This window comes from Perca flavescens, chromosome 13 (genome assembly GCF_004354835.1).
Source record: "Perca flavescens isolate YP-PL-M2 chromosome 13, PFLA_1.0, whole genome shotgun sequence".
NCBI classification, from domain to species: Eukaryota; Metazoa; Chordata; class Actinopteri; order Perciformes; family Percidae; genus Perca; species Perca flavescens.
Window position 1 is genome coordinate 19,970,057 of NC_041343.1, and position 20,374 is coordinate 19,990,430.

The 20,374-nt window shown below is 41.7% G+C and overlaps 2 protein-coding genes across 11 annotated transcripts in view; both read left to right on the forward strand.

Moving 5' to 3' along the window:
- The window catches only part of LOC114566479 (actin-binding LIM protein 3), a 48,168-nt gene extending 46,525 nt beyond the window's left edge, over positions 1-1,643 (forward strand). For 6 of the 8 annotated variants that reach the window (XM_028594974.1, XM_028594975.1, XM_028594976.1 and 3 more), the window contains one exon: positions 182-1,643. In XM_028594974.1, the coding sequence (XP_028450775.1) occupies positions 182-295 (114 nt within the window). In that variant the 3' untranslated portion in view covers positions 296-1,643. The remainder of the gene's footprint in view (positions 1-181) is intronic. The other 2 variants (XR_003694065.1, XR_003694066.1) reach the window with 1 other exon arrangement.
- Positions 1,644-2,793: 1,150 nt separating this feature from the next.
- On the forward strand, positions 2,794-20,157 carry afap1l1b (actin filament associated protein 1-like 1b). 3 transcript variants are annotated; one of them, XM_028595154.1, is made up of 19 exons: positions 2,794-2,950; positions 9,468-9,596; positions 11,469-11,549; positions 11,713-11,798; positions 11,876-11,996; positions 12,110-12,199; positions 12,354-12,565; positions 12,750-12,929; positions 13,061-13,153; positions 13,703-13,805; positions 14,778-14,933; positions 15,333-15,547; positions 15,765-15,910; positions 16,031-16,112; positions 17,119-17,227; positions 17,434-17,601; positions 18,275-18,441; positions 19,009-19,134; positions 19,277-20,157. In XM_028595154.1, the coding sequence occupies exons 1-19, from the start codon at positions 2,929-2,931 to the stop codon at positions 19,301-19,303; spliced, it is 2,313 nt and encodes a 770-aa protein (XP_028450955.1). In that variant the 5' UTR covers positions 2,794-2,928; the 3' UTR covers positions 19,304-20,157. The 3 variants fall into 3 exon arrangements, with proteins under 3 accessions (XP_028450955.1, XP_028450957.1, XP_028450954.1); XM_028595156.1 differs by lacking the exon at positions 2,794-2,950 and adding an exon at positions 3,495-3,660; XM_028595153.1 differs by lacking the exon at positions 2,794-2,950 and adding an exon at positions 9,007-9,209.
- The last annotated feature ends 217 nt before the right edge of the window (positions 20,158-20,374 follow it).

Here is a 20,374-nt window from a genome sequence, read left to right on the forward strand (position 1 = left end):
AGCTACAGGACTCTTTTACAAAATATACTTCTTATATAGACAGACAAAAGTATAATGAAAACAGACAGACCAGCTTTGCTATCAATAGAGCCATGTCTAAAAAAAAAAAAATGTTTATTGATTACATTTCTGAAACCGACAGGGATGTCTCTAAATGTCTCCGTCTCCTCTGTCCTCCCAGCGTCACCTCTCACCAGAGGACTTCTACAGAGTCTTTGGCATGTCCATGTCTGCCTTTGATCATCTTGCTCAGTGGAAGAAGAACGAACTGAAGAAACAGGTCAGACTCTTCTGAGAAAATTAAGCCAGGAGAACCATCTAACTGAGTGCAGGTCCTCCGCCAACAACAACAAGCTCTGAAAAGGAGCCTACAGAGAGGCCTGTGGACCCCAGATTGACTCTGTTTCACAGTGGAAGAGGAACTGGCTGAAATAAAAGACTCTCCTCCTTTGAGGTAACAAGAGCAGAACTGTTCTTGGGTCCTGATCCTGTGTGTACGTGGACATCTTAAACAATACATATGAAGTCAGCCAACTGGCCAAAAGGGGAAAGAAACAGGAATCAGAGGAAGGAGATCATGAGGACTTTGAGAGGCAGCAGATGAGGACATCCTACCATACTTAGGGTTTGCCACACTGCGCCAAACTTGCACCTATGCCCTAAATTAGTGAGAGAGCTTGGGTAGCGAATAGTCTGCCTGGAAGACAGACCGGCATATTGTTGGAGGCAAAAAGGATCCAGATTTAGTCACACATACGCTATCATCATCATCATCATCAGCGACTCATAAGCTGACGAGAATAGTGTGATTCTCATTAACATTAGGCTTATTGAATGTGACATACACATGGTGTTTTTATTTATCTAATGAAGCGAGACATACCTGTATGTATGTCTGTGTGTCTCTTTTCCTGCTTCCAAGTTAGTTAGATGATTGTACAGTTTTTCTGAAGCCATATCAGTGCTTAGAGTTCTTCTCTATGACATGAGCAGACCGTGCAGTTGACTGAAGTGGTTTTGGAAGTATGATGTGATTGTAAGGTTTACTATGAATGAACTGTGTCATAGAAATCAGGTTGTAGTACTGTACACACACTTTAAAATAAGATGTTTTTTTCTTATTTTATTTAAAGAAATCAAGGTTTTTCTCAATTCATACTCAGCTGCACTCATGAAGCGGCTCAGAATTTCAGCTGTTGGATTACGCCAGACTGAATCATGTTTGTGTGTGTGTAATTACAGCAAATAACAAATAGAGGATTTCCATGGATGATTATGCAAAACAATGCTCAAAATGAAGAAAGGAAATAGGAAAAAGGTGAAGGGATACAACCACAGGTGTGTCAGAAACTGAGCTGAAATGGATCTAATGGGAACACAATGTGTTGCATAGTTTGTAATTGAATGTGAAAATGGAAAAAAAAAAGATGGAAAAAATGTTGCTCTAAACAGAAACCATGAGGTAGGTGTGTGTGTGTGTGTGTTTGTGTGTGTGTGTGTGTGTGTGTGTGTGTGTGTGTGTTGCAGGTCCACATTAAATGTGTTGAGTACTAACTTATTTTTTATTTTTTGGAGTAACAATCATAATTTTCAAACCCATGTCTGTCACTACAACTTCTGAATAAATTATTTGAGCATCTCTATTTTATTATGTATCGTCTTCATTGTTATTTTTCATGACCCCTGAATGTAGACTACAGGATGAGGGTTGGGATGGTGCACAGGTATGTTTGTTTTTGGCTTCTAGTTTTAGGTTCAGGTGTGATTGGGTCAGTGGTTTCTTGAAAGGATTCAAGTGGTTCTTCCATGAATATCTGGAAATGTTGGACTTCATTGTAATTAGATTCTGAGCTGTAATGTAATTTGAGGTAGTTTGCCAGAAATTAATTAATGACTACTCATGATAGCTTTCACTTTACCATTCACTGTGTTCAGCAAAGCAGACCAACAGTACTAGAGATTAGTACAGAGACCAGTAGTTGCCAACATTTTTTACTTTGTCCTATGATCTCATTAAGCACTCACTGTCTAATTGTGACGCCTCATCACCAGTTGTCACCAATTCAACCAAAACGTGAGGCCTGAGGGGATAAAATAATTCACTTAAAGTCTGAGGTTGTGTAACAAAAATGTGTTGTTGTTTCTGGTTTATCTGCTCTTGTGACCCCTTGGAAAACCACTGCCACAGACTGTATAGGAATACCTAGAGTTTACCCTTTTCAGTGGTTGCGTAGTTTTATTTATGAAAGTGCATCATATTTTATAAACTTGTTTTTTGTATTTAAAATCTTAATCTGTAAAGTAACAATAGTTGGCAGATAAATGTAACGTTAGTGGAGTAAAAACTACAATTTCCTTCTGGATTGTGGTAGAATATAAGAAATAGAGAAACTCTTGTGAAGTGCCTCACATTATTTTAATACTGGCAGTTATACAATGAAGACACTAATGAGCAGTATAGTGTGGATTGCATCTCCTCAAATGTGACTAGTGTGGCTCCAATAGGAGTCTCTTAGAGTTATTCAATTCAATTTTATTTATAGTATCCAATCATAACAAGAGCTATCTCAAGACACTTTACAGATACCACACTCTATAATTTACAAAGACCCAACAATTCCAGTAATTCACATGTAACATGTAAAGTTATAGCTTTACAATGTGTAGTAAACGGTCTATGGGTAAACCCAGTGTTTAGTAGACTTGCTCGGACTAGCACTAGGACCCAGTTGAGCTCTGGATGATGAACCAGCGGCTGCCGAGTCAAACTATAAACTGTAGCGGCCACTCTGACTCACTTGGCCGCACAGCAGGCTGACAGAGCTCCGCTGTGTCTGTGGCGAACACGCCTCACATGTTCACAACCGTAACTTTTAAATCAAACAACTAACCGGAAATAAGCACCCAGACTTTAAAATATAAAACGACATGGACTCCAAACGCCAAAGTGGTGAGTAACAGTCTCTCTTTTAATATCGCATGTTCATATCCGCGAAAAACTACAGTAACCATGTAATAACTTTGTAAAGAAGTCTCCATAAATATAAAGGCATATGTATATTTAAGCACACTTCTAAGGAGATAACGTTAAATAGTTACAAACGCGCGACACAATTCAAAACAGGATAAATACCCTACACTAAAATAGCATATAGCCTACATGCTTGTTGCTTTGAAGAGATAGGCTACATATTAACATATAAAACAACAGAGCTACAACCGTTGTATTTAATTTGAGTTCCCATTTAACAAATGTAAAGGAAAGCACTATCAGTCAGTTTATCTGAGTAAAACCGCCTCGCGCCCTGCTGGCTGCTGCTCCCGGTTACTGTGTGCTGGAGTAACTGGAGAGTGATGTCATAATACCTACACGCCGGTTGGTGCGCTGTGTGTGTGTGTGTGTGTGTGTGTGTGTGTGTGTGTGTGTGTGTGTGTGTGTGTGTGTGTGTGTGTGTGTGTGTGTGTGTGTGTGTGTGTGGATGGAGGAGGAGGTGTCCTCACTCAGGTAGTGATGCAATCTGATACCAACGGAGATTTGCCCCGCTGGAAGCAGCGCCGCTGGAAGTGAAGCAGCAGCAGAAGCAGCTCAATGGCTGCTCTGTTTTCAAACTCCTTCAGGCGACAGTGCTGCAAACAGGAAGCTGCATTATGTGACACCAGGTGATGAAGCTGTGGCCTGAATTGAAAATCTGGCAAACAAGGCTTACAAGTGATTATCTGAAAGGAAACAATGGCTATTATGAAGCATTCATTCATGCTTTGTTAAAACACCCCTGTATGTTGCCTACAGATGATTGATCTAATAGGCCCATTATGCATATGGATTTGCACACTGGGTGCAGCGTTACAGCATACTCACTACCAGTGTTACATTAGTTACATCAGACATTTTGACTTGTTATAGTAGGAGAAGCACAGGTGTTGCTAACACTAACAATGGCTGTTGTATTTTTAACAATGGCTGTTTTATTCCGTAGGCAGTTAAATAAATGGACCAACAGATCCCGTTGCTCTGGACGGAGACTAGTGAAGTCTATTAGAAGCACTTTTTCCGGTGATGGCTGAGCGTTACTGCGCAGCCTCCAACTGAGCTTGACGACGTAGATGTGACGTGAGCAACCTGTCTGAAAGTTGTAAGTCTTCTGGTAGCTGTGCCAAGAGAAATCTCAATCATTCCCAATCTTGCGGAGACGGAGAGCGTAGGTATATGTAAGGAGATAACATAGGCACCGGCTAATTATTGCTTACTGAAATGCTAGTTAAAATTAGTTATTAAACTTAAACAGCTAATGTGAGTCGAAACTGCCTGCAAGGTTCTCCTGTACTATACGGTAATTCCTCTATTATGCGACAGTAAGTTGCATGGTTATGACACAATCGTTAGCCTATTTTCACAAAAAATCTGCTAGGGAGCCATACCGTGAGATACAAGGTAATGGAGCCTACATTGTCGTGTTTCTTTCGAAATAAACAATGGACAAATAGAGTCTTTAAACGCTTCAGATGTAAAGTTATTCACTGTCAAAGTGACATCAAAATGAATGGCAGTCAATGGAATGCCTATGGCGGGTGATGGCTTGTTAGCATCAAAATGGCACCATAGGAGCTACGGGTTGTGGAGAGAGACTTACCCCCTTGTTTTATTCAAGTGTCCCAGTAAGTCAGGACAGTGAGCCAGCATGCATAACACCTGGACCCTGAGACCATCATTAATCAGCCATCATTAAATGTACTGTGACAACTCCAAATATTTTCCATGAAGAAGGCCTCTCAAACACCTGACACAAGCTTTGTGGCCAAACAAGTGTGCAGCTGTGCCCTACAAAAGAACATACTCTCACTGTGGAAAAAAAACAGGAATAATTGATTATGGTGTTCTGAGCCAATAACTCAACAGCTGCAACAAATTTGTACCAATTGAAGGTCTTAAAATGGCTTTTGATACGGCGGCGTTAAAACTACAGGGGCAACATTCTGTTTTAACGACTGTCACAAGCCTTGACCTCGACCATGGTTCCCTTATATTTCCTTTTCCCTTTCCCTCCTCCTCACACAGCGATCCTCCCCCCACCCCCCTCGCTCAACTCTCTTTCAGAGTTAGAAAAGGCCAGAACTCTTTATTGATTTAATTCTAAGTTGTTGTTCAAAGGGCAGGGAAATGACTTTTCCTCTGTAAACCCAGAGTGAGCTGTACTGCTAATCTACTGCAGTTGCAACTTTCTGCGACAGAGATATCCAAAGCAGCAGGTCTGTACGTTGGTGTGGTGTAGGTGGAAACTAAGGCGATAACTCTGCTACTATACTGTATACAGGAAAAATCCTGAATCATGTTTTGTCCAGCTGACAGTTATCACCACCACCATATCACACCTGAAAAAACACTAAAATACTAGTGTTTGTGTTGGTGTCTCTGTCTATGTGTGTGTGTAAACACAAATACGTCATTGCAGGTTGAAAGGAAATGATTAATATTTTGTGAAAGATGTGTAATTAGTTTCTTGCAGAGAGATAGATTAGAAGATCAGTCTCGGCAAGAAAGCTTTATATTCAAAAATGTCAAAATGTTTCTTTCAGCTGGAAGAAAGGGGATTCTTTTTTACTCCAGAATGCATCAACATGTTCTTTGTTGAGCTAATTAAGGAGTGTGGCTTTCCCATGGCGGTATGGCTTCATACCTGGTGAAACCACAGCACAACAGTCTGGGTTTTTAATTAGACTCATGCTGTGCCACAGTGTCTCCTCACCATTTCCTATCTGAGGACAATGATAAGATACTGAAAGAATGTGAAAAAAGAGAGGATTTCACGACTTATTTCCCCCAGCTGTTTCTTTTCAAAGATTTCGCTAGTTTGGTTTCTGGAGGGGACTTATAAGGGAAGGGGAAGTATAAGACTGAATGCTAACCCCGGGCGAGCAGTGACACCATCTTCCGTTGTCACGAAAATATGAATTACAGGATGCAGAATCTCTGAAGTAGACTTTTGTCTGAGAGGGAGCTGCTTTGGTCGCCAAGACTTGAACTCTGACCTTCGTCCGAAGAGGATGGGTGTCTGGAGAAGGGATGGAGGGAGGCAGGCGAGGGAAAGGAGTTAAAAGGAAAGGATCAGAAAGGGGGGGAGAGAAAGAAAGGAGTGGAATAGAGAATGTGGGATCTGGAGGGACCTCAACCTCTGGGAGTGTGGGGGAGGCAGGAAGAGGGCGCCTGCTTTAGTGCAAAACAGCAGCTTTATACATTTTGGAGGCTTGAAATTCTCTTAACTTGAAAAAGGCATGACAACGTATGTTACATAAGTATAATGTGAATGTTACTGTTACAGATAATTATGTACCTCAGGCAACATGATTCATTGAAACAACAATTCAATGCAGTCTACTCATATATTTCTTCCTAGTCCTAAAGTGTTGGAAAATAAAAAGGAGGGATTGTTTGGATGGGAGCAGCAAGTCAGGGAGAAGGTTAGCCTTGGATTGGCGTGATTGATAGGTTAGACGTGTAATGGATGGGAGTCAAAAGCCTCAGGTTAGGAGGAGAAAAGTATCTTTTCTCTGTCACTCTGCTGTCCATAGGCATTTTGTGGTGGGATAAACAGCACCATCAGTGAGTAGTAGTAGTTGTTTTGTTCTGAGCTGTAACCAAACACGCTAAATCAGTTCAAATGGGAGTCGCATGGCTCAGGTCTCATGACTGACCTTCCTCCTGTCTGCGGACACACAAAAATGTGGGTAAAAGACACAAACACATTTCCCAAAGTACTCTTGTGACTGTATGCTTGCTCTGTATAGGGTTATATCTTCTTTTTAAGAGACAAATTAAAAAAAGTGTGTGTGTGCTCCCTGTAGAGTAGGGGAGGTAAGTGACTGTCCATTACCAAATTCTAAAAGGAAATCTGTGCTGCGTGTGTGTGTGTGTGTGTGTGTGTGTGTGTGTGTGTGTGTTTGAGCGTGTGTGTGTGGAATGGGGGGTTACAAAGATCCCTCTGTGGGTGAGACCGACCGCAAGCCTCCAGAACAGCTGATTCTCAGCCTCTGAACCCTCCGGTCCCCCCACAGAGAGAGAGAGAGAGAGAGAGAGAGAGAGAGATGTACACAGACTTGGAGGAGGGAGAGAGACATAATTGAATGGACGGCCTTGACTGTAAAGTTAGACTTCAAGAAACAGAAAATAGACCAAATGCATACTGCTGGCTTTGTTTACTCTGAGATTGATTACATTGCCTCTTGTTATTTTTTAGCTTGTGTTGCCACATTTCCTGAATACGTGAAGTACAATAGATCAATAGAGAAACTTCTTGAACTGCTTATTCAATAGATAGTGAATAAACTGAGAATGGTGACAGAAAAACATCTGGAAGCAAGTGTGAACTGAGATGGACAGAGAGTTTAGGACGACCGAGGATGTTGGGACCTTTACAGTCTATGGTTGGGACAGAATGAGAAACAGCAGGGCGGAGAGAAATGGAAAAAGAGAGAGGGGAAAGCAGAAGGAGGGGGGTGAGCGAGAGGAGGTGAGACCCACAGTAGGATGGAGGAGAGAGTCAAGATCAGGAAGGAGTGGAGGGACGCTTCTGTCGACAGCTAAGACCGGAAACCACAGCTGCTGGCCGAGAAATACTACTACACACACACACACACACACACACACACACACACACACACACACACAGCTGCTGGAGATATACTGTATCCTTTAACCCTGAATGCCCATAGATCGAGACCATGCAGCTGTGTTGCACCACACCCCTCTTAGACTGTGTGTGTTGGTTCCTGTTTTGTTTTTTTGTTCGGGTTTCTGACATTGTGTTGTTTGCTCTGGTCTTGCGGAGCATTGTAGTCATCTAATTTTGGCTCTTGTGGAGACAATAGAGTATTGTCAGACTGGGGGCGCGGGGGTTGGAAGACTGAGGGCTTTTCTCTCACTCTCTCTCTGTCTTCACACTGTGTGTGAGAGAAAGAAAGAGACTGTTTTGATCTTATTTTAACTCTTAGCTCTTGCACTTTTTTCAGTGTATTTCATCCTTGAACATCTTTACTTACCTGCTACTAAAAACTTTTTTTTTTACATGAATTTTAACATCTGATTTGTCACCACTGAGGACGTGGTCAGTTTTTCTGGCTACTGTACGGCCTATTAGAAATGTTCTTCCTAATAAAAATGAAATTAAACATTTGGTATGGTGCTTTCAGAGTTTATTCAGACTGTAAGACTGTAAGAAGGACAAGAGGTCAAAAGGGATTTCTTTTCAATTTATTCGGGGAGAAGATTTAAAGAGGAGGTAGATTACTTTCTCAGTGGTTTAAAGAAAACACTTCTCAATTTGATGTCCCATGTTGAGATTTCAGCATGCCTGCTGAAGTGTCCATGAACTTCCTGTCGACATTGTTTGTGTTTTGGGTGAAACAAAAAAAAAAATTTGAATGACAAAAATGACAAAGATTTAATGTTTCCCCAAAATATTTTTCTTGGCAGTGTGGAAAAAGCCACTTAAAGAGCATGTGGGCCATGGTGAGACAGTAAAACTTTCCACTGAAATCCAAACAGAAATGTAGTAATTTTAGGGTTAGCAGCAGCTCTTAAACTCATAATGATCCACTCCATCTGTACAATGGCAGGAATGATACTTTATCATATTAATAGTGGCCAATAGCCAGTATTTAATGAAAGGTCAGCTGATTACTCTACTATAGAACTGGAGCTGTCTGCTTAAGACTCAAATGTCCTTTATGTCAAACATCTGCCTCTCTTATGAATGAATGACCAACTGAATGAACCAAACTCAGGCAGTTTGGTAACCAGATCCTATTCTATCTCTAGTGAAATTACAGATTTTCCTCTTTTCTTTGGCTCCATTTCCTGGAAGCTTCCTGCCCCCTCCTCTTCACCTCCTTTCTCTCTAACACCCCCCCCCCTCCTCCTCCTCCTCCTCTCTGTCGGCTCTGAGCAGGATGTGTGGCAGAGCTTTTGGAACAATTGTCAAGGTCAACAAAACACACACACAGACACACACACACACAGGATGTCAGCGTTGAACATGAAAATTTATTTTTCAAAGACAGCTTGAAATGTCCAAACTGAAAGAAGGACTTTATCGTGGTGGTGCAGCGACGAGAGAACAGACTCACTAATACACAACAACACCGACTAGGGAAACTAATAGGGCAATGTGTTAGGATGCTAAATGTCTCCTCCCTATCAGCTGTTGCGACAGGCGGTAAGCTGAGTTCCAAACTGGCTTAATGCCCCTCGTGGACTGCCAGTTTTGCTCGCACTTGCTTGTATGGCCTTGCATGTGTTTGTTAAATTGATATTTGATGCACTTGTTGTAATAGCATAAGAATTTTAACCATGTTCCAAGAGTCCGCAGCATGGGCCTTTTATGATGGTGCTCGACACCAACAAATACATTTATACTATATGCTATATTTCATTCTGCAAACATAATAATAGTATGTTCTTCTGTGTTTTTCAGTTGTAATGGAGCGACTTGTGAATGAGCTAGGCTCTCTGCTAAAGATGCTGGACCACGAGACGGTCAGTCCTGCCACTGCTGACAAGATGGCCTCCATACGTAACATCCTGGACTCGATGCAGCTGTCAGGTACAGAAAAACGTCTCAGATGGAGGGGGCATTGTGCATAACATCTCTGGTATATATTTCTCACCTTATAAGCATCGTTAGGTGCAGTGATGTGACAAACACCTTTGAACTTTATTAATTCACTGCAACAACTATGGTAATATTTATTTTGGATAAACTCCTGCTGATGTGATTTTTACAGTTGGCAAAACATAGCTTCCATTAATTATTGTACAGCGTGGAAAAACAACACTCACATATTTGTTTATATAGTTAATTCATTCGACCCAAAGCATTAAAGGTCCCATGATATGGTGCTCTTTGGATGCTTTTATATAGGCCTCAGTGGTCCCCTAATACTGTATCTGAAGTCTCTTTCCCGAAATTCAGCCTTGGTGCAGAATTACAGCCACTAGAGCCAGTCCCACAATGAGCTTTTCTTAGTACGTGCCATTTCTGTGTCTGTAGCTTTAAATGCTATTGAAGAGGAAAGAGGGGGGGCAAGTTGGAGGGTGGGGGTGTGGCCTTGACCAACTGCCACTTTGCTTGTTTGCAAGCCATGATGTCTCTCTCTTTTTCATGGGTGGGCCAAATTCTCTGGGCGGGCAAAGCGGAGAAAGGGGAGGTAACCTTGCTCCTTATGACCTCATAAGGAGAAGATTCCAGATCGGCCCATCTGAGCTTTCATTTTCTCAAAGGCAGAGCAGGATACCCAGGGCTCGGTTTACACCCATTGCCATTTCTGGCCACTGGGGGACCATAGGCAGGCTGATTAATGTTAAAAACCTCATAAAGTGAAACTTTCATGCCATGGGACCTTTAAATTACTTTTTCCAAACACATTTTTTATTCTTTCATTGAGCCTGAATTGAGTCTTTTTGCGTCAGTAAGTAAGCACTTAATTTCAAGCTGCTGGGGGTTGACACATCAAAGGTAGAATATGTCATTTAACAAGGACTACATGTTAAATGTCTAACAGGGAAAAGTAAATTTAGAGTGTTAAATGAGGCACAACTACAAATGAGATTTTATTTATTTGATGTAATTGGAGCATGCTTGCGGTTTTTCAGCTTCATCCTGCAACACATTCATTCAGTGTGACTCTTGCAGCTGAAGCATTTCTGAGTTGAGCAATTTGTTCAAGGTTACTACAACAGTGTTTACTCAGACAAGGACAGAGCATTTCTCTCTTACTCATCTTCTTGCAATGGGGCATCCTTCCTGTCATGAGCCAGCCATACAGCAAATGCACAACACCGCATAAGTACTGTAGTTGTATTGCATTAAGAAACATGCACATGGACATCAAATCTTATCGAGGTCTTTACAGTAGATCCTTTTTTATCTCTGAGATGCAGGATGTCAGAGAGGATAAAAGGATTGCAGTAAGAGGATAATGAAATGTAAAGTTAAGAGAGGATAATGAGAGGAGGTCAAAGAAAGGAGAAAAGCAAAACATCCTGATAGTAACACGTCCTCACAATTGTATGAATGGACCCAGGCTGCCCTGCCCATTCATTCTCTTCAGGTTTTTACACAGCACATTAGCATATTCCACTTCAATTCAGCTTTTTACAGCCAGATACCTTGAGCATTTATTTCTTAAGCTGATTCGGGAGGTTTAGCAAACTTTCACACACATTTTATGACTTTAGTTATCTTTGTTCTTCTGGTTACAAAGATGTTCAAGCGCCAACCTTCGCTCCTTTGTTGTCTGACTTACAAACGTAGGTCTCCATACAATTTCATACAATATTTGTCTAAAGATGCAGATTGTCCAGTATTGATAGTCACTGAGAGCTCTCTGAGCACTACACCACTCCCTAAGCATACACCACAATCCTAACCCTAACTTTGATCCTATTTCTAACCCCTAATTTATCTTTTCCACAGTCAATGGATCAGACGTCTACGTGAACAGCTGTCTCTATGGCAACGGCACTAGTTTTGTAGAGTCTCTGTTTGAGGATTTTGGTGAGTAGACCTTCAAACCAGCTCAGTGTTATGAAGACTTAGTTAGTTAGTTACATTAGTGTTTATTTCCAATCATCATACCACAACATCTACAAAACGTACAATATTATAACATGTACCGGTATTATATATTATAGTTATGGTAACATTAATCCTCTTCCAGACTGTGATCTGCACATGCTCAGTGTGTCTCCAGTGGAGCAGAAAGAGCACAAAGACGAAGAAGAGAAGACTCATCCCAATAAATCTGTAAGTCCTTTACAGTATCTACTGTCAGTCCATCTGTTGTCCTGGAAACTAAAACTTTGGTTTAACTTTCACCTCAGACGCCAACTGACACGCCCCCCCCTCCTCTGCCAACCACCCCCCTTCCTGATGACTACTATGAAGAGGCTGTTCCTCTACATCCTGGATCCACCCCTCAGTACTTTACCACCAACATGAACAGTTCCGTAAAACTCCAAAACACAGATTTGCACACTCATGAAATATTGTAACCTACTGAATTATTAGAAGTTTCTCTTTTATCTCATCTCGACTCTTCCGCTCCTCTGTTGCAGCTTCTAGGAACTCTGTGGAGGATGCCTACTATGAAGATGCAGACAATAACTACCCCATTACCAGGCTTAATGGGCCGCCTAAAAACTCCTGTGAGTCTACCCTCTGTTGTGCTTACTCCTGTTAGCAATTCAAATATACAAATATAAACAGAGGCATGTTCTGGTTGGAAGTAATTAGAATACACGAATGAACAGAACCAGAAGTTGTTGTAAATAAATGATTCATGTTATTTTCGGTACTCAGACAATGACTCCGATGCTCTGAGCAGCTCCTACGAGTCTTACGAGGAAGAAGAAGAAGAGGCCAAAGGGCGAGAACAACCTCAGGGATGGACGGCTGAGGAGAGTCCCGACGGACCAGTGAAAGACTGCCGCATCTGTGCCTTCCTGCTGCGAAAGAAACGCTTTGGCCAATGGGCTAAACAGCTTATCGTTGTCCGGGACAATAAACTGCAGGTAAATAGAGCTGCTCATGTGTCTTTATTTAAACTTTTGAACCAAAGGGTCTAATGTAAAATCTGGTGTTATTTTGTGCTGATTTTCGTACAAAGTGAAATAGCATCAAATAGCATCAAACGATACATGAAAGTAATTTTTTTGTGACTTGGAGTTACAGTATCTCAATATCTCTCCTTTACAGTGCTATAAGAGCATCAAAGAGAGCACTCCCCACACAGAGCTCCCGCTGAATCTGTGCAACGTCATCTACGTCCCAAAGGAAGGCCGGAAAAAGAGACATGAGTTGCGATTCTCGTTGCCTGGAGGCGAAGCTCTAGTCCTGGCTGTTCAGAGTAAAGAGCAGGCCCAGCGGTGGCTCAAGGTACCTATATTCACTATAGCAGAGGGCTGGTGCCGAGACAGACAGGAGTGGGGCACGACGTGGGGGGAATAGGGCTGTGGGGGACAACACAGGGTTGTTTTAAAGTGAATATTTTCTTTTTCTTGAACCAGGTGGTTCAAGATGTTGGCAGCCAATGTAGCAACACTGAAGGACTGGATGGATCCACTTCTCCCATCATACAGAGGAAGTTGGAGCTTGACAAGGTATGCACGTGTTTCTGCATGTACTGTGTTTATCTACAGTATTTGACAGTAATGACTTTTACTGTAATATCTATTTTTTCTTCATTTACTGAGGTGTGTTTCATTCTGAATCTATACTCTAGTTTTTACATTTCACTGTCTTTCGCTGACATCAGCTTTTTCAGCCCACGCATGACACAACTGTTCCTTTGGCTTCTAGTTATAAGCAGTGAGTGAGGTGACATTATTGCGGTTGCTGAGCTGGCCAGTTTTCAAAGAGCTTCATACCCTCAACAAAATTTTGGCACACAGCTGCAGAGCCAACGAGCTGAATGCATGGTGACATGGCAGTTACACCCAGATGTTCAGAATAGGCTTAAAAATGCATAAAGTCAATAAACCATTCATCAAGAAACTTCTGTCATTTTTGTTGACATGATTTTGCTTTGTTAAAGGACAGAGGGATTTGTCAAAACAGGGTAGATATATGTGTTGATATGTAACATTCCTCTCCACTTCTTTAACAAGGAAAAAGAAGTAATAAAGGTTTCTTCTTTTTTGTTTTGCCAGGTGCTGCAGTGTGACCGGCAGGCATCAGACTCAGACAGCGGGCCGACAGCAGAAAACCAGTCCACTGCACAGGGACCAGGACGGGACACCATAGACTCACTGAGTAGGTTTACCTTCATAAGATAACAATTATTGATTATTATTGACTCTTTTATAATTGTTGTTTCAGTTAGTCAAGCTGAGGGATACAGCAGACTACTCTTATATGCTATATTGCTCTACTGGCTAGCCACAAGCTAACGGTCAAGTCCAGTAAATGGGCAGGGTAAGCTAGCACCACAAATCTACCTAAAACCGAGCCTTAACACTCAAATGGTCTTTAAAGGAAGTGAACACTAAAATGTCCTCACGGTCCTGAACTCAAGTCCCCACGAGTACAAACACACACACACACACACACACACACACACACACACACACACACACATCCTTATAAGAGTCTGATAAAAAGCACGTACAATATTTTTGTTTGTCTAGCCACAAAATCAGGAAAGATAAACTGAGCGATCCTTGATGTTGGGTCAAAATATAGGTCAAACATAGTCATGTTGTTTCGATGTTGTTACAACCCGTTTACTGTCCGAGCGGCTCTGAACCTAAAGAGACATGAGAGAGAGGGAGAGACAGGAAGTGAGGCACGGACAGATATGACATCCTTCCTGTCCTCTTCCTGCGATTGTCTCCCACTGACATCATAGGAAGTAGGGTGGACAGAGCACTGCGGCATCTGGTACATGCAGTTTGGACATTCAAACACTCTAGGGATATGCTGAATATAAAAAAATCTCTGTAATTAAATACAACATATTATTTTTCAATTCTAAAAGTACAATGAGTCGTGAATTGGTGGTTTCGCAAGAATGTCCACTTGAAACCTTTTATTGTCTTCCACGTTACATTACAAGTTTTTGTTTTAATGTAATTGTAAATGTTTTTTGTATTAGAAAGTATTATTTAACACAAACGCAGCAAGAAAAAGTGATGAGGTCTATATGTTGGTATATGAAATTCTCCTCGACTCCACGACCACATTGTCAGCCCCAGCCCAGTCTGACCAGGGTATGTTTGATTTCAGACAGGGGGAAGCGCGGAGCATTCTCAGAGCTGACGGGGTCGATGAGCCGAGCAGCTGGGAAGAAAATTAATCGGATCATCACTTTCTCCAAACGGAAGCCTCCTTTACCGGGAGAGCCTGCCTCGTCCTCTGGTCATCATGACAACCCACGCTGTGGTGAGGACACAAATTGATCACGACGCTATTTTGGTTGATTGACTGTCTGGTTGGTTAGTTTGTGGAATGCTTATTTAAGTGACTGATTGATGATTAGATTATTTTCCAAAGTATTTGCAATTTAACATTAGTTTGGTTTGAAACAAGTTGATGCAGATGATATACATACCAAATATGTGAGAAAGGCTGTAGGCAAAAACCACCATTGTGCTGTAAAAGTATTGTTTCATAATTCATAATTGTATTTTGTTAAACTGCTTAAATATATATCCTTTACACATTAAGAAACAGACAACTTATTTCACAAGTGTGAATATATATATATATACATGTATATAGCGACTAAACATGTCTGCCGTCTTTTCATCACTGCCAAATGCCTCCTGTCTTTCTCTGCAGGCTTCCTCAGTGTGTGTCTGAGCGGCTCTTGGAAGGAGCGTTGGTGTGTTGTGCGAGGAGGTAGCTTGTACCTGCAGAAGGACCCCGGGGACCAGCGCCCACCAGTCATTGTGGTGCCACTCCAAGGTGCAGAGGTGGTGACTGGAGGCCTCGGCCCCAAACATCCTTTCTCTTTCTGCATCCTGCAGGCGGGCAGCGAACTAGCATCTTTAGAGGTAATGTATTGTGGTATCAAAAGATCCATTTTAACTGGTAGAGGAGATTTAATGTAGACAGATTGATGATTTGTATGTCACTGTAGACACAGATGAGACAGAAAGTTTTATATGTGCACAGGGAAGACACACCTACATTTTTCTGGCAAACCAAGTACCTTTGTTTATGTGCGTTTGTGTGCGTGTCTGTGTATATGTGTGTGTGTATGTCCATCAGGCCAGCTGCTCAGAGGATCTTGGCCGCTGGCTGGGTGTGTTGTTTGCAGAGACCGGCAGCACCACTCTCCCTGAAGAACTGCACTATGACTACATCGACGTCGATACGCTTACTGACATCCGGCATGCTGCCAGACACTCCTTCCAGTGAGTCACTTCCTATAGTATATGTTTGCGTGTTTCCGCACGTATCCAGAGTTTTCTATCTCTTTCTGTCTCATGGGCTTTTATGCTGAAATACATCTGTCTCTGTTTTCTTCCTCTCAGGTGGGCCACTACCACTGCTACCTCCTCCAGCAGTGCCTCGACAGACTCCAGAACATATGATGACGTCTATGAAAGTGTTATGGTGAGGAACCATCACGTGTACCAGTGATAAAATACAATATCATGGTGCATTATCCTGCTGGAAGTAGCCATCAGAGGATGGGTACATGGTGGTCATAAAAGGATGGACATGGTCAGAACAAAACAATGCTCAGGTAGGCTGTGGCATTTAAATGATGCCCACTTGGTACTAAGGGGCCTAAAGTGTGCCAAGAAAATCCCCCACACCATTACACCACCACCAGCCTGCCCAGTGGTAACAAAGCATGACGGATCCATGTTCTCATTCTGTTTACACCAAATTCTGACTCTACCATCTGAATGTCTCAACAGAAATCGAAACTCATCAGACCAGGCAACATTTTTCCAGTCTTCAACTGTCCAATTTTGATGAGCTTGTGCAAGTTGTAGCCTCATTTTCCTATTTTTAGTGGAGATGAGTGGTACCCAGTGGGGTCTTCTGCTGGTGTAGCCCATCCGCCTCAAGGTTGTGCGTGTTGTGGCTTCACAAATGCTTTGCTGCATACCTCGGTTGTAACGAGTGGTTATTTGAGTCAAAGTTGATCTTCTATCAGCTTGAATCAGTCGGCCCATTGTCCTCTGACCTCTAGCATCAACAAGGCATTTTCGCCCCCCAGGACTGCCGCATACTGGATGTTTTTCCTTTTTCAGACCATTCTTTGTAAAACCTAGAAATGGTTGTGTGTGAAAATCCCAGTAACTGAGCAGATTGTGAAATACTCAGACCAGCCCATCTGGCACCAACAACCATACCACGCTCAAAGTTGCTTAGATCACCTTTCTTTCCCATTCTGACATTCAGTTTGGAGTTCAGGAGATTGTCTAGACCTGGACGACACCCCTAAATGCATTGAACCTGCTGCCATGTGATTGGTTGATTAGATAATTGCATTAATTAGAAATCTTACAAGTGTTCCTAATAATCCTTTAGGTGAGTGTATATATACATTCAAATAAATTGGGCTCTGGAAATTTAGATTTTTAAAATGTACTTGTTTTTCCTATAGGAGGGGGATGTTGAGAGCATAGCTGCACCAGTGAGACGTCATGCCTCCTTCTCCAGCAGGGACTCTGAAAAAACTGAGCAACAGGCCGCCGTCAAAAGACACGCCTCCAGTGAGTCTCCTTTGGTTTTATAATTGATTAGACAGGCTACATAAAAATGATATGATAGAAAATTTGGCTGAAAATTGTTAGATATGTTACATCTGGCTCCCCCTGCTCATGATTGTGGTGAAAAGTACAAGTTTGTCATTTTTTCTCATCATATACATAGCAATGCTGGTGCAGGTTGATTTATTTTCTGCCATGTATTGTGTTAGATGTAAATCAGTATGGACGGTATGGGAAGACGCGTGCAGAGGAGGACGCCAGGCGGTACCTGACTCAGAAGGAAGAGCTGGAGAAGCAAAAGGAAGAGCTCAGACATGCACTGATTTCCTTCCGCAGGGAGAAGAAGGACGTGAAAGAGGAGATGAAGAGTGTTACAGGTCAGAGACAAATCACACCAGCACTGTTTAAAGTGCTCATATTATGCTCATTTTCAGGTTCATAATTGTATTTAAAGGTTGTACCAGGATAGGTTTACATGGTTTAATTTTCAAAAAACACTATATTTTTGTTGTACTGCACATTGCTGCAGCTCCTCTTTTCACCCTGTGTGTTGAGCTCTCTGTTTTAGCTACAGATTGAGGCATCACACTTCTGTACCATCTTTGTTGGGAGTCGCACATGCACAGTAGCTAGGTAAGGACTACCAGCCAGTCAGAAGCAGAGTATGAGGGCGTGCCACGCTAGCAGCTAGGCGAGCATTATAACGTGTGTTACAAAGTGACGAACATTTGTCACAGAAGTAAAGGCTCGACTGCAATAGAGCTGTTTGGAGCAGTTTGTGAACAGTGTTTTCTGTTGGAGATGGTAAGTCCCTTTGGGGTGGACTTTGGGCTTTTTCACTTTGTAAACCTATAATGTGCACAGAAAAGATATATGACACAATAAAGGTAAGGGAAAAAACAAAAAAGCATAATATAAGCACTTTAAACTTCAGTTATGTAGCAGTACTAACGTGTGTGTGTGTGTGTGTGTGTGTGTGTGTGTTTGTGTGCGTTTGTGTATGTGTGTGTGTGTGTGTGTGTGTGTGTGTGTGTGTGTGTGTGTGCGCAGGTCATGGTCTGGAACAGCGGTTAGCCAAGCTGGAGACATTGTGTAAACAAAAAGAAGAGGAGAGGGTGGAGCTGGAGCTCAGACTGACAGAGGTCAAAGAAAACCTGAAGAAATCGTTAGCTAGAGGAGCACTGGGTCCTCCCACTGACACCAAGCTCAGCATTAAGGTAGGTTGCTACAGCAGAGATGCTCTCCTGTATCATTCTTATAGAAAACTATAAACTGTCAAGAGAAAATCTTTGGTAGATGTCAGATTCTTAAAGTGCATTTAGATGGCGAACATATCCCATCACTGGATTGTAATACTAAATCTCAGTACATGTATCTTTTCAGATTTATCACTGCTTTAGAATACTTGGACATTGTGGGATATACGCTCATTCACCTTCTTGCTGAGAGTTAGATGAGACACTCTCATGTCTGCCTGCTAAATTAAACTACAGCCAGCAGCAAAATCTGCCTGTCAGCACTTTTAAAGTTCACTAATTAACATGTGTATCTTGTGTGTGTGTTTAATCCGTACAAAAACCAAAGCCTAAAATCGACACATTGCGGACTTACAGCGATTTACCTGCTGGACTGTTCCTTACCTGTGGCCAGTGACCTCCTGGAGTCTCCTCTGGATGCGTGGCCACCTCATGTTGACAACAAGACTCCACGAAATAATCCATGAAAGCAAAATTTGACTTTTCCTTTGAATGAGTGGACTCTGGCATTTGTGTTTGTGTGTACAGGCACAGGGCAGCAAGGTTGAAAAGGTTTACAATGAGACTGTGCCGATCAACTCAGCATTGGAGCTTCGTAAACGCCCTCCGTCTCTTCACGCCTCCTCCAAGGGGAACGTCATGCAGAAGGCAAAGGTAGGGTGTGTGTTTGTTTGTATGTGTGTGTGTGTGTGTGTGTGTGTGTGTGTGTGTGTGTGTGTGTGTGTGTGTGTGTGTGTGTGTGTGTGTGTGTGTGTGTGTGTGTTTTCCTCACTTTGTGCTGTGTCATGTCTTCCAGGAGTGGGAGTCAAAGAAGGGGACCTAGACTGAACATAAACGGGTTGACAGATGGATTCATGGAGAGAGAAAACTGAGCTGTGACAGGAGGATGTGTAAAAGAAGAAACCGATGAAGATAACTGGGAAGAAGACGAAGAAAAAGAGGAGGAGAAAGGGGAAGAGGACAGACCCTGACACAATCTTTCCTCCCCCTACCTATCAAGAAAAAGAGGAAACTTTGCAAGGACAGGTGCTGTCTCAACCACTGTAAATATGACAGACTTCACTGATATACCAGTACAGTATTAATGTGGATCACTATGAACATGAAATGTATATGTTTGTGTAAGTTTGCATGTCTGTTTACATTTGCACAGGGCTGCAAAACATGAAAATGTGATTATTTCATAAAAATTCATCGCAAAGGGAGAGTGTGGTTCATCAACACAAAGTTCAGAGTTCCAGGCAAGACTTTCACTGATTTTATTCCTTTTTTTCAGGATGTTTGTCAATGTAAAATTAAAAACTAAAGTAAAGAAATTATTATTATTACCTTAAGTTATCTTTATTAGTGAGAGAATTTTCCCATATCTTGTTAGGTGTGTTAAACAATTAAGAAAGGATATTGAGTATGACACTGTTCCTAAAAACAAATGAGTAAATGTTTATTATTGCAATGTGAAACCATTGGTTTTTAACCATTGCATGTGTATTTTTTTTTTTTTTTATATATATATATATATTTGCCTATTGCACTTTATCTTGTTGTAATTTGTAATTACACAAATGTCTTGGAAATTAGCCTTAGCACCCCAATTCAGAATCGTGAAGATAAATGCCTGTGTCTGCTTTCATCACAGAGATAACATACACACATGTTGGAGTAAATTATATCAAGAGACTTTGTACACCGGACTGTTTAATTGTGTTGTTTTTTTTGTTACAATTTCACTCTAAGAAACCAACAGCAGAATTACAACTGTGACCTATAAGTGCCATCTAGTGGCAAAGTTAAACTGTAGCACTTTGAACATTGTTTGGGTATCAAATTTCCACACTTTTGCAGTTAGTATACATGAAATCAATATAGTTTGCCACTTTGTACTAACTGACAATGA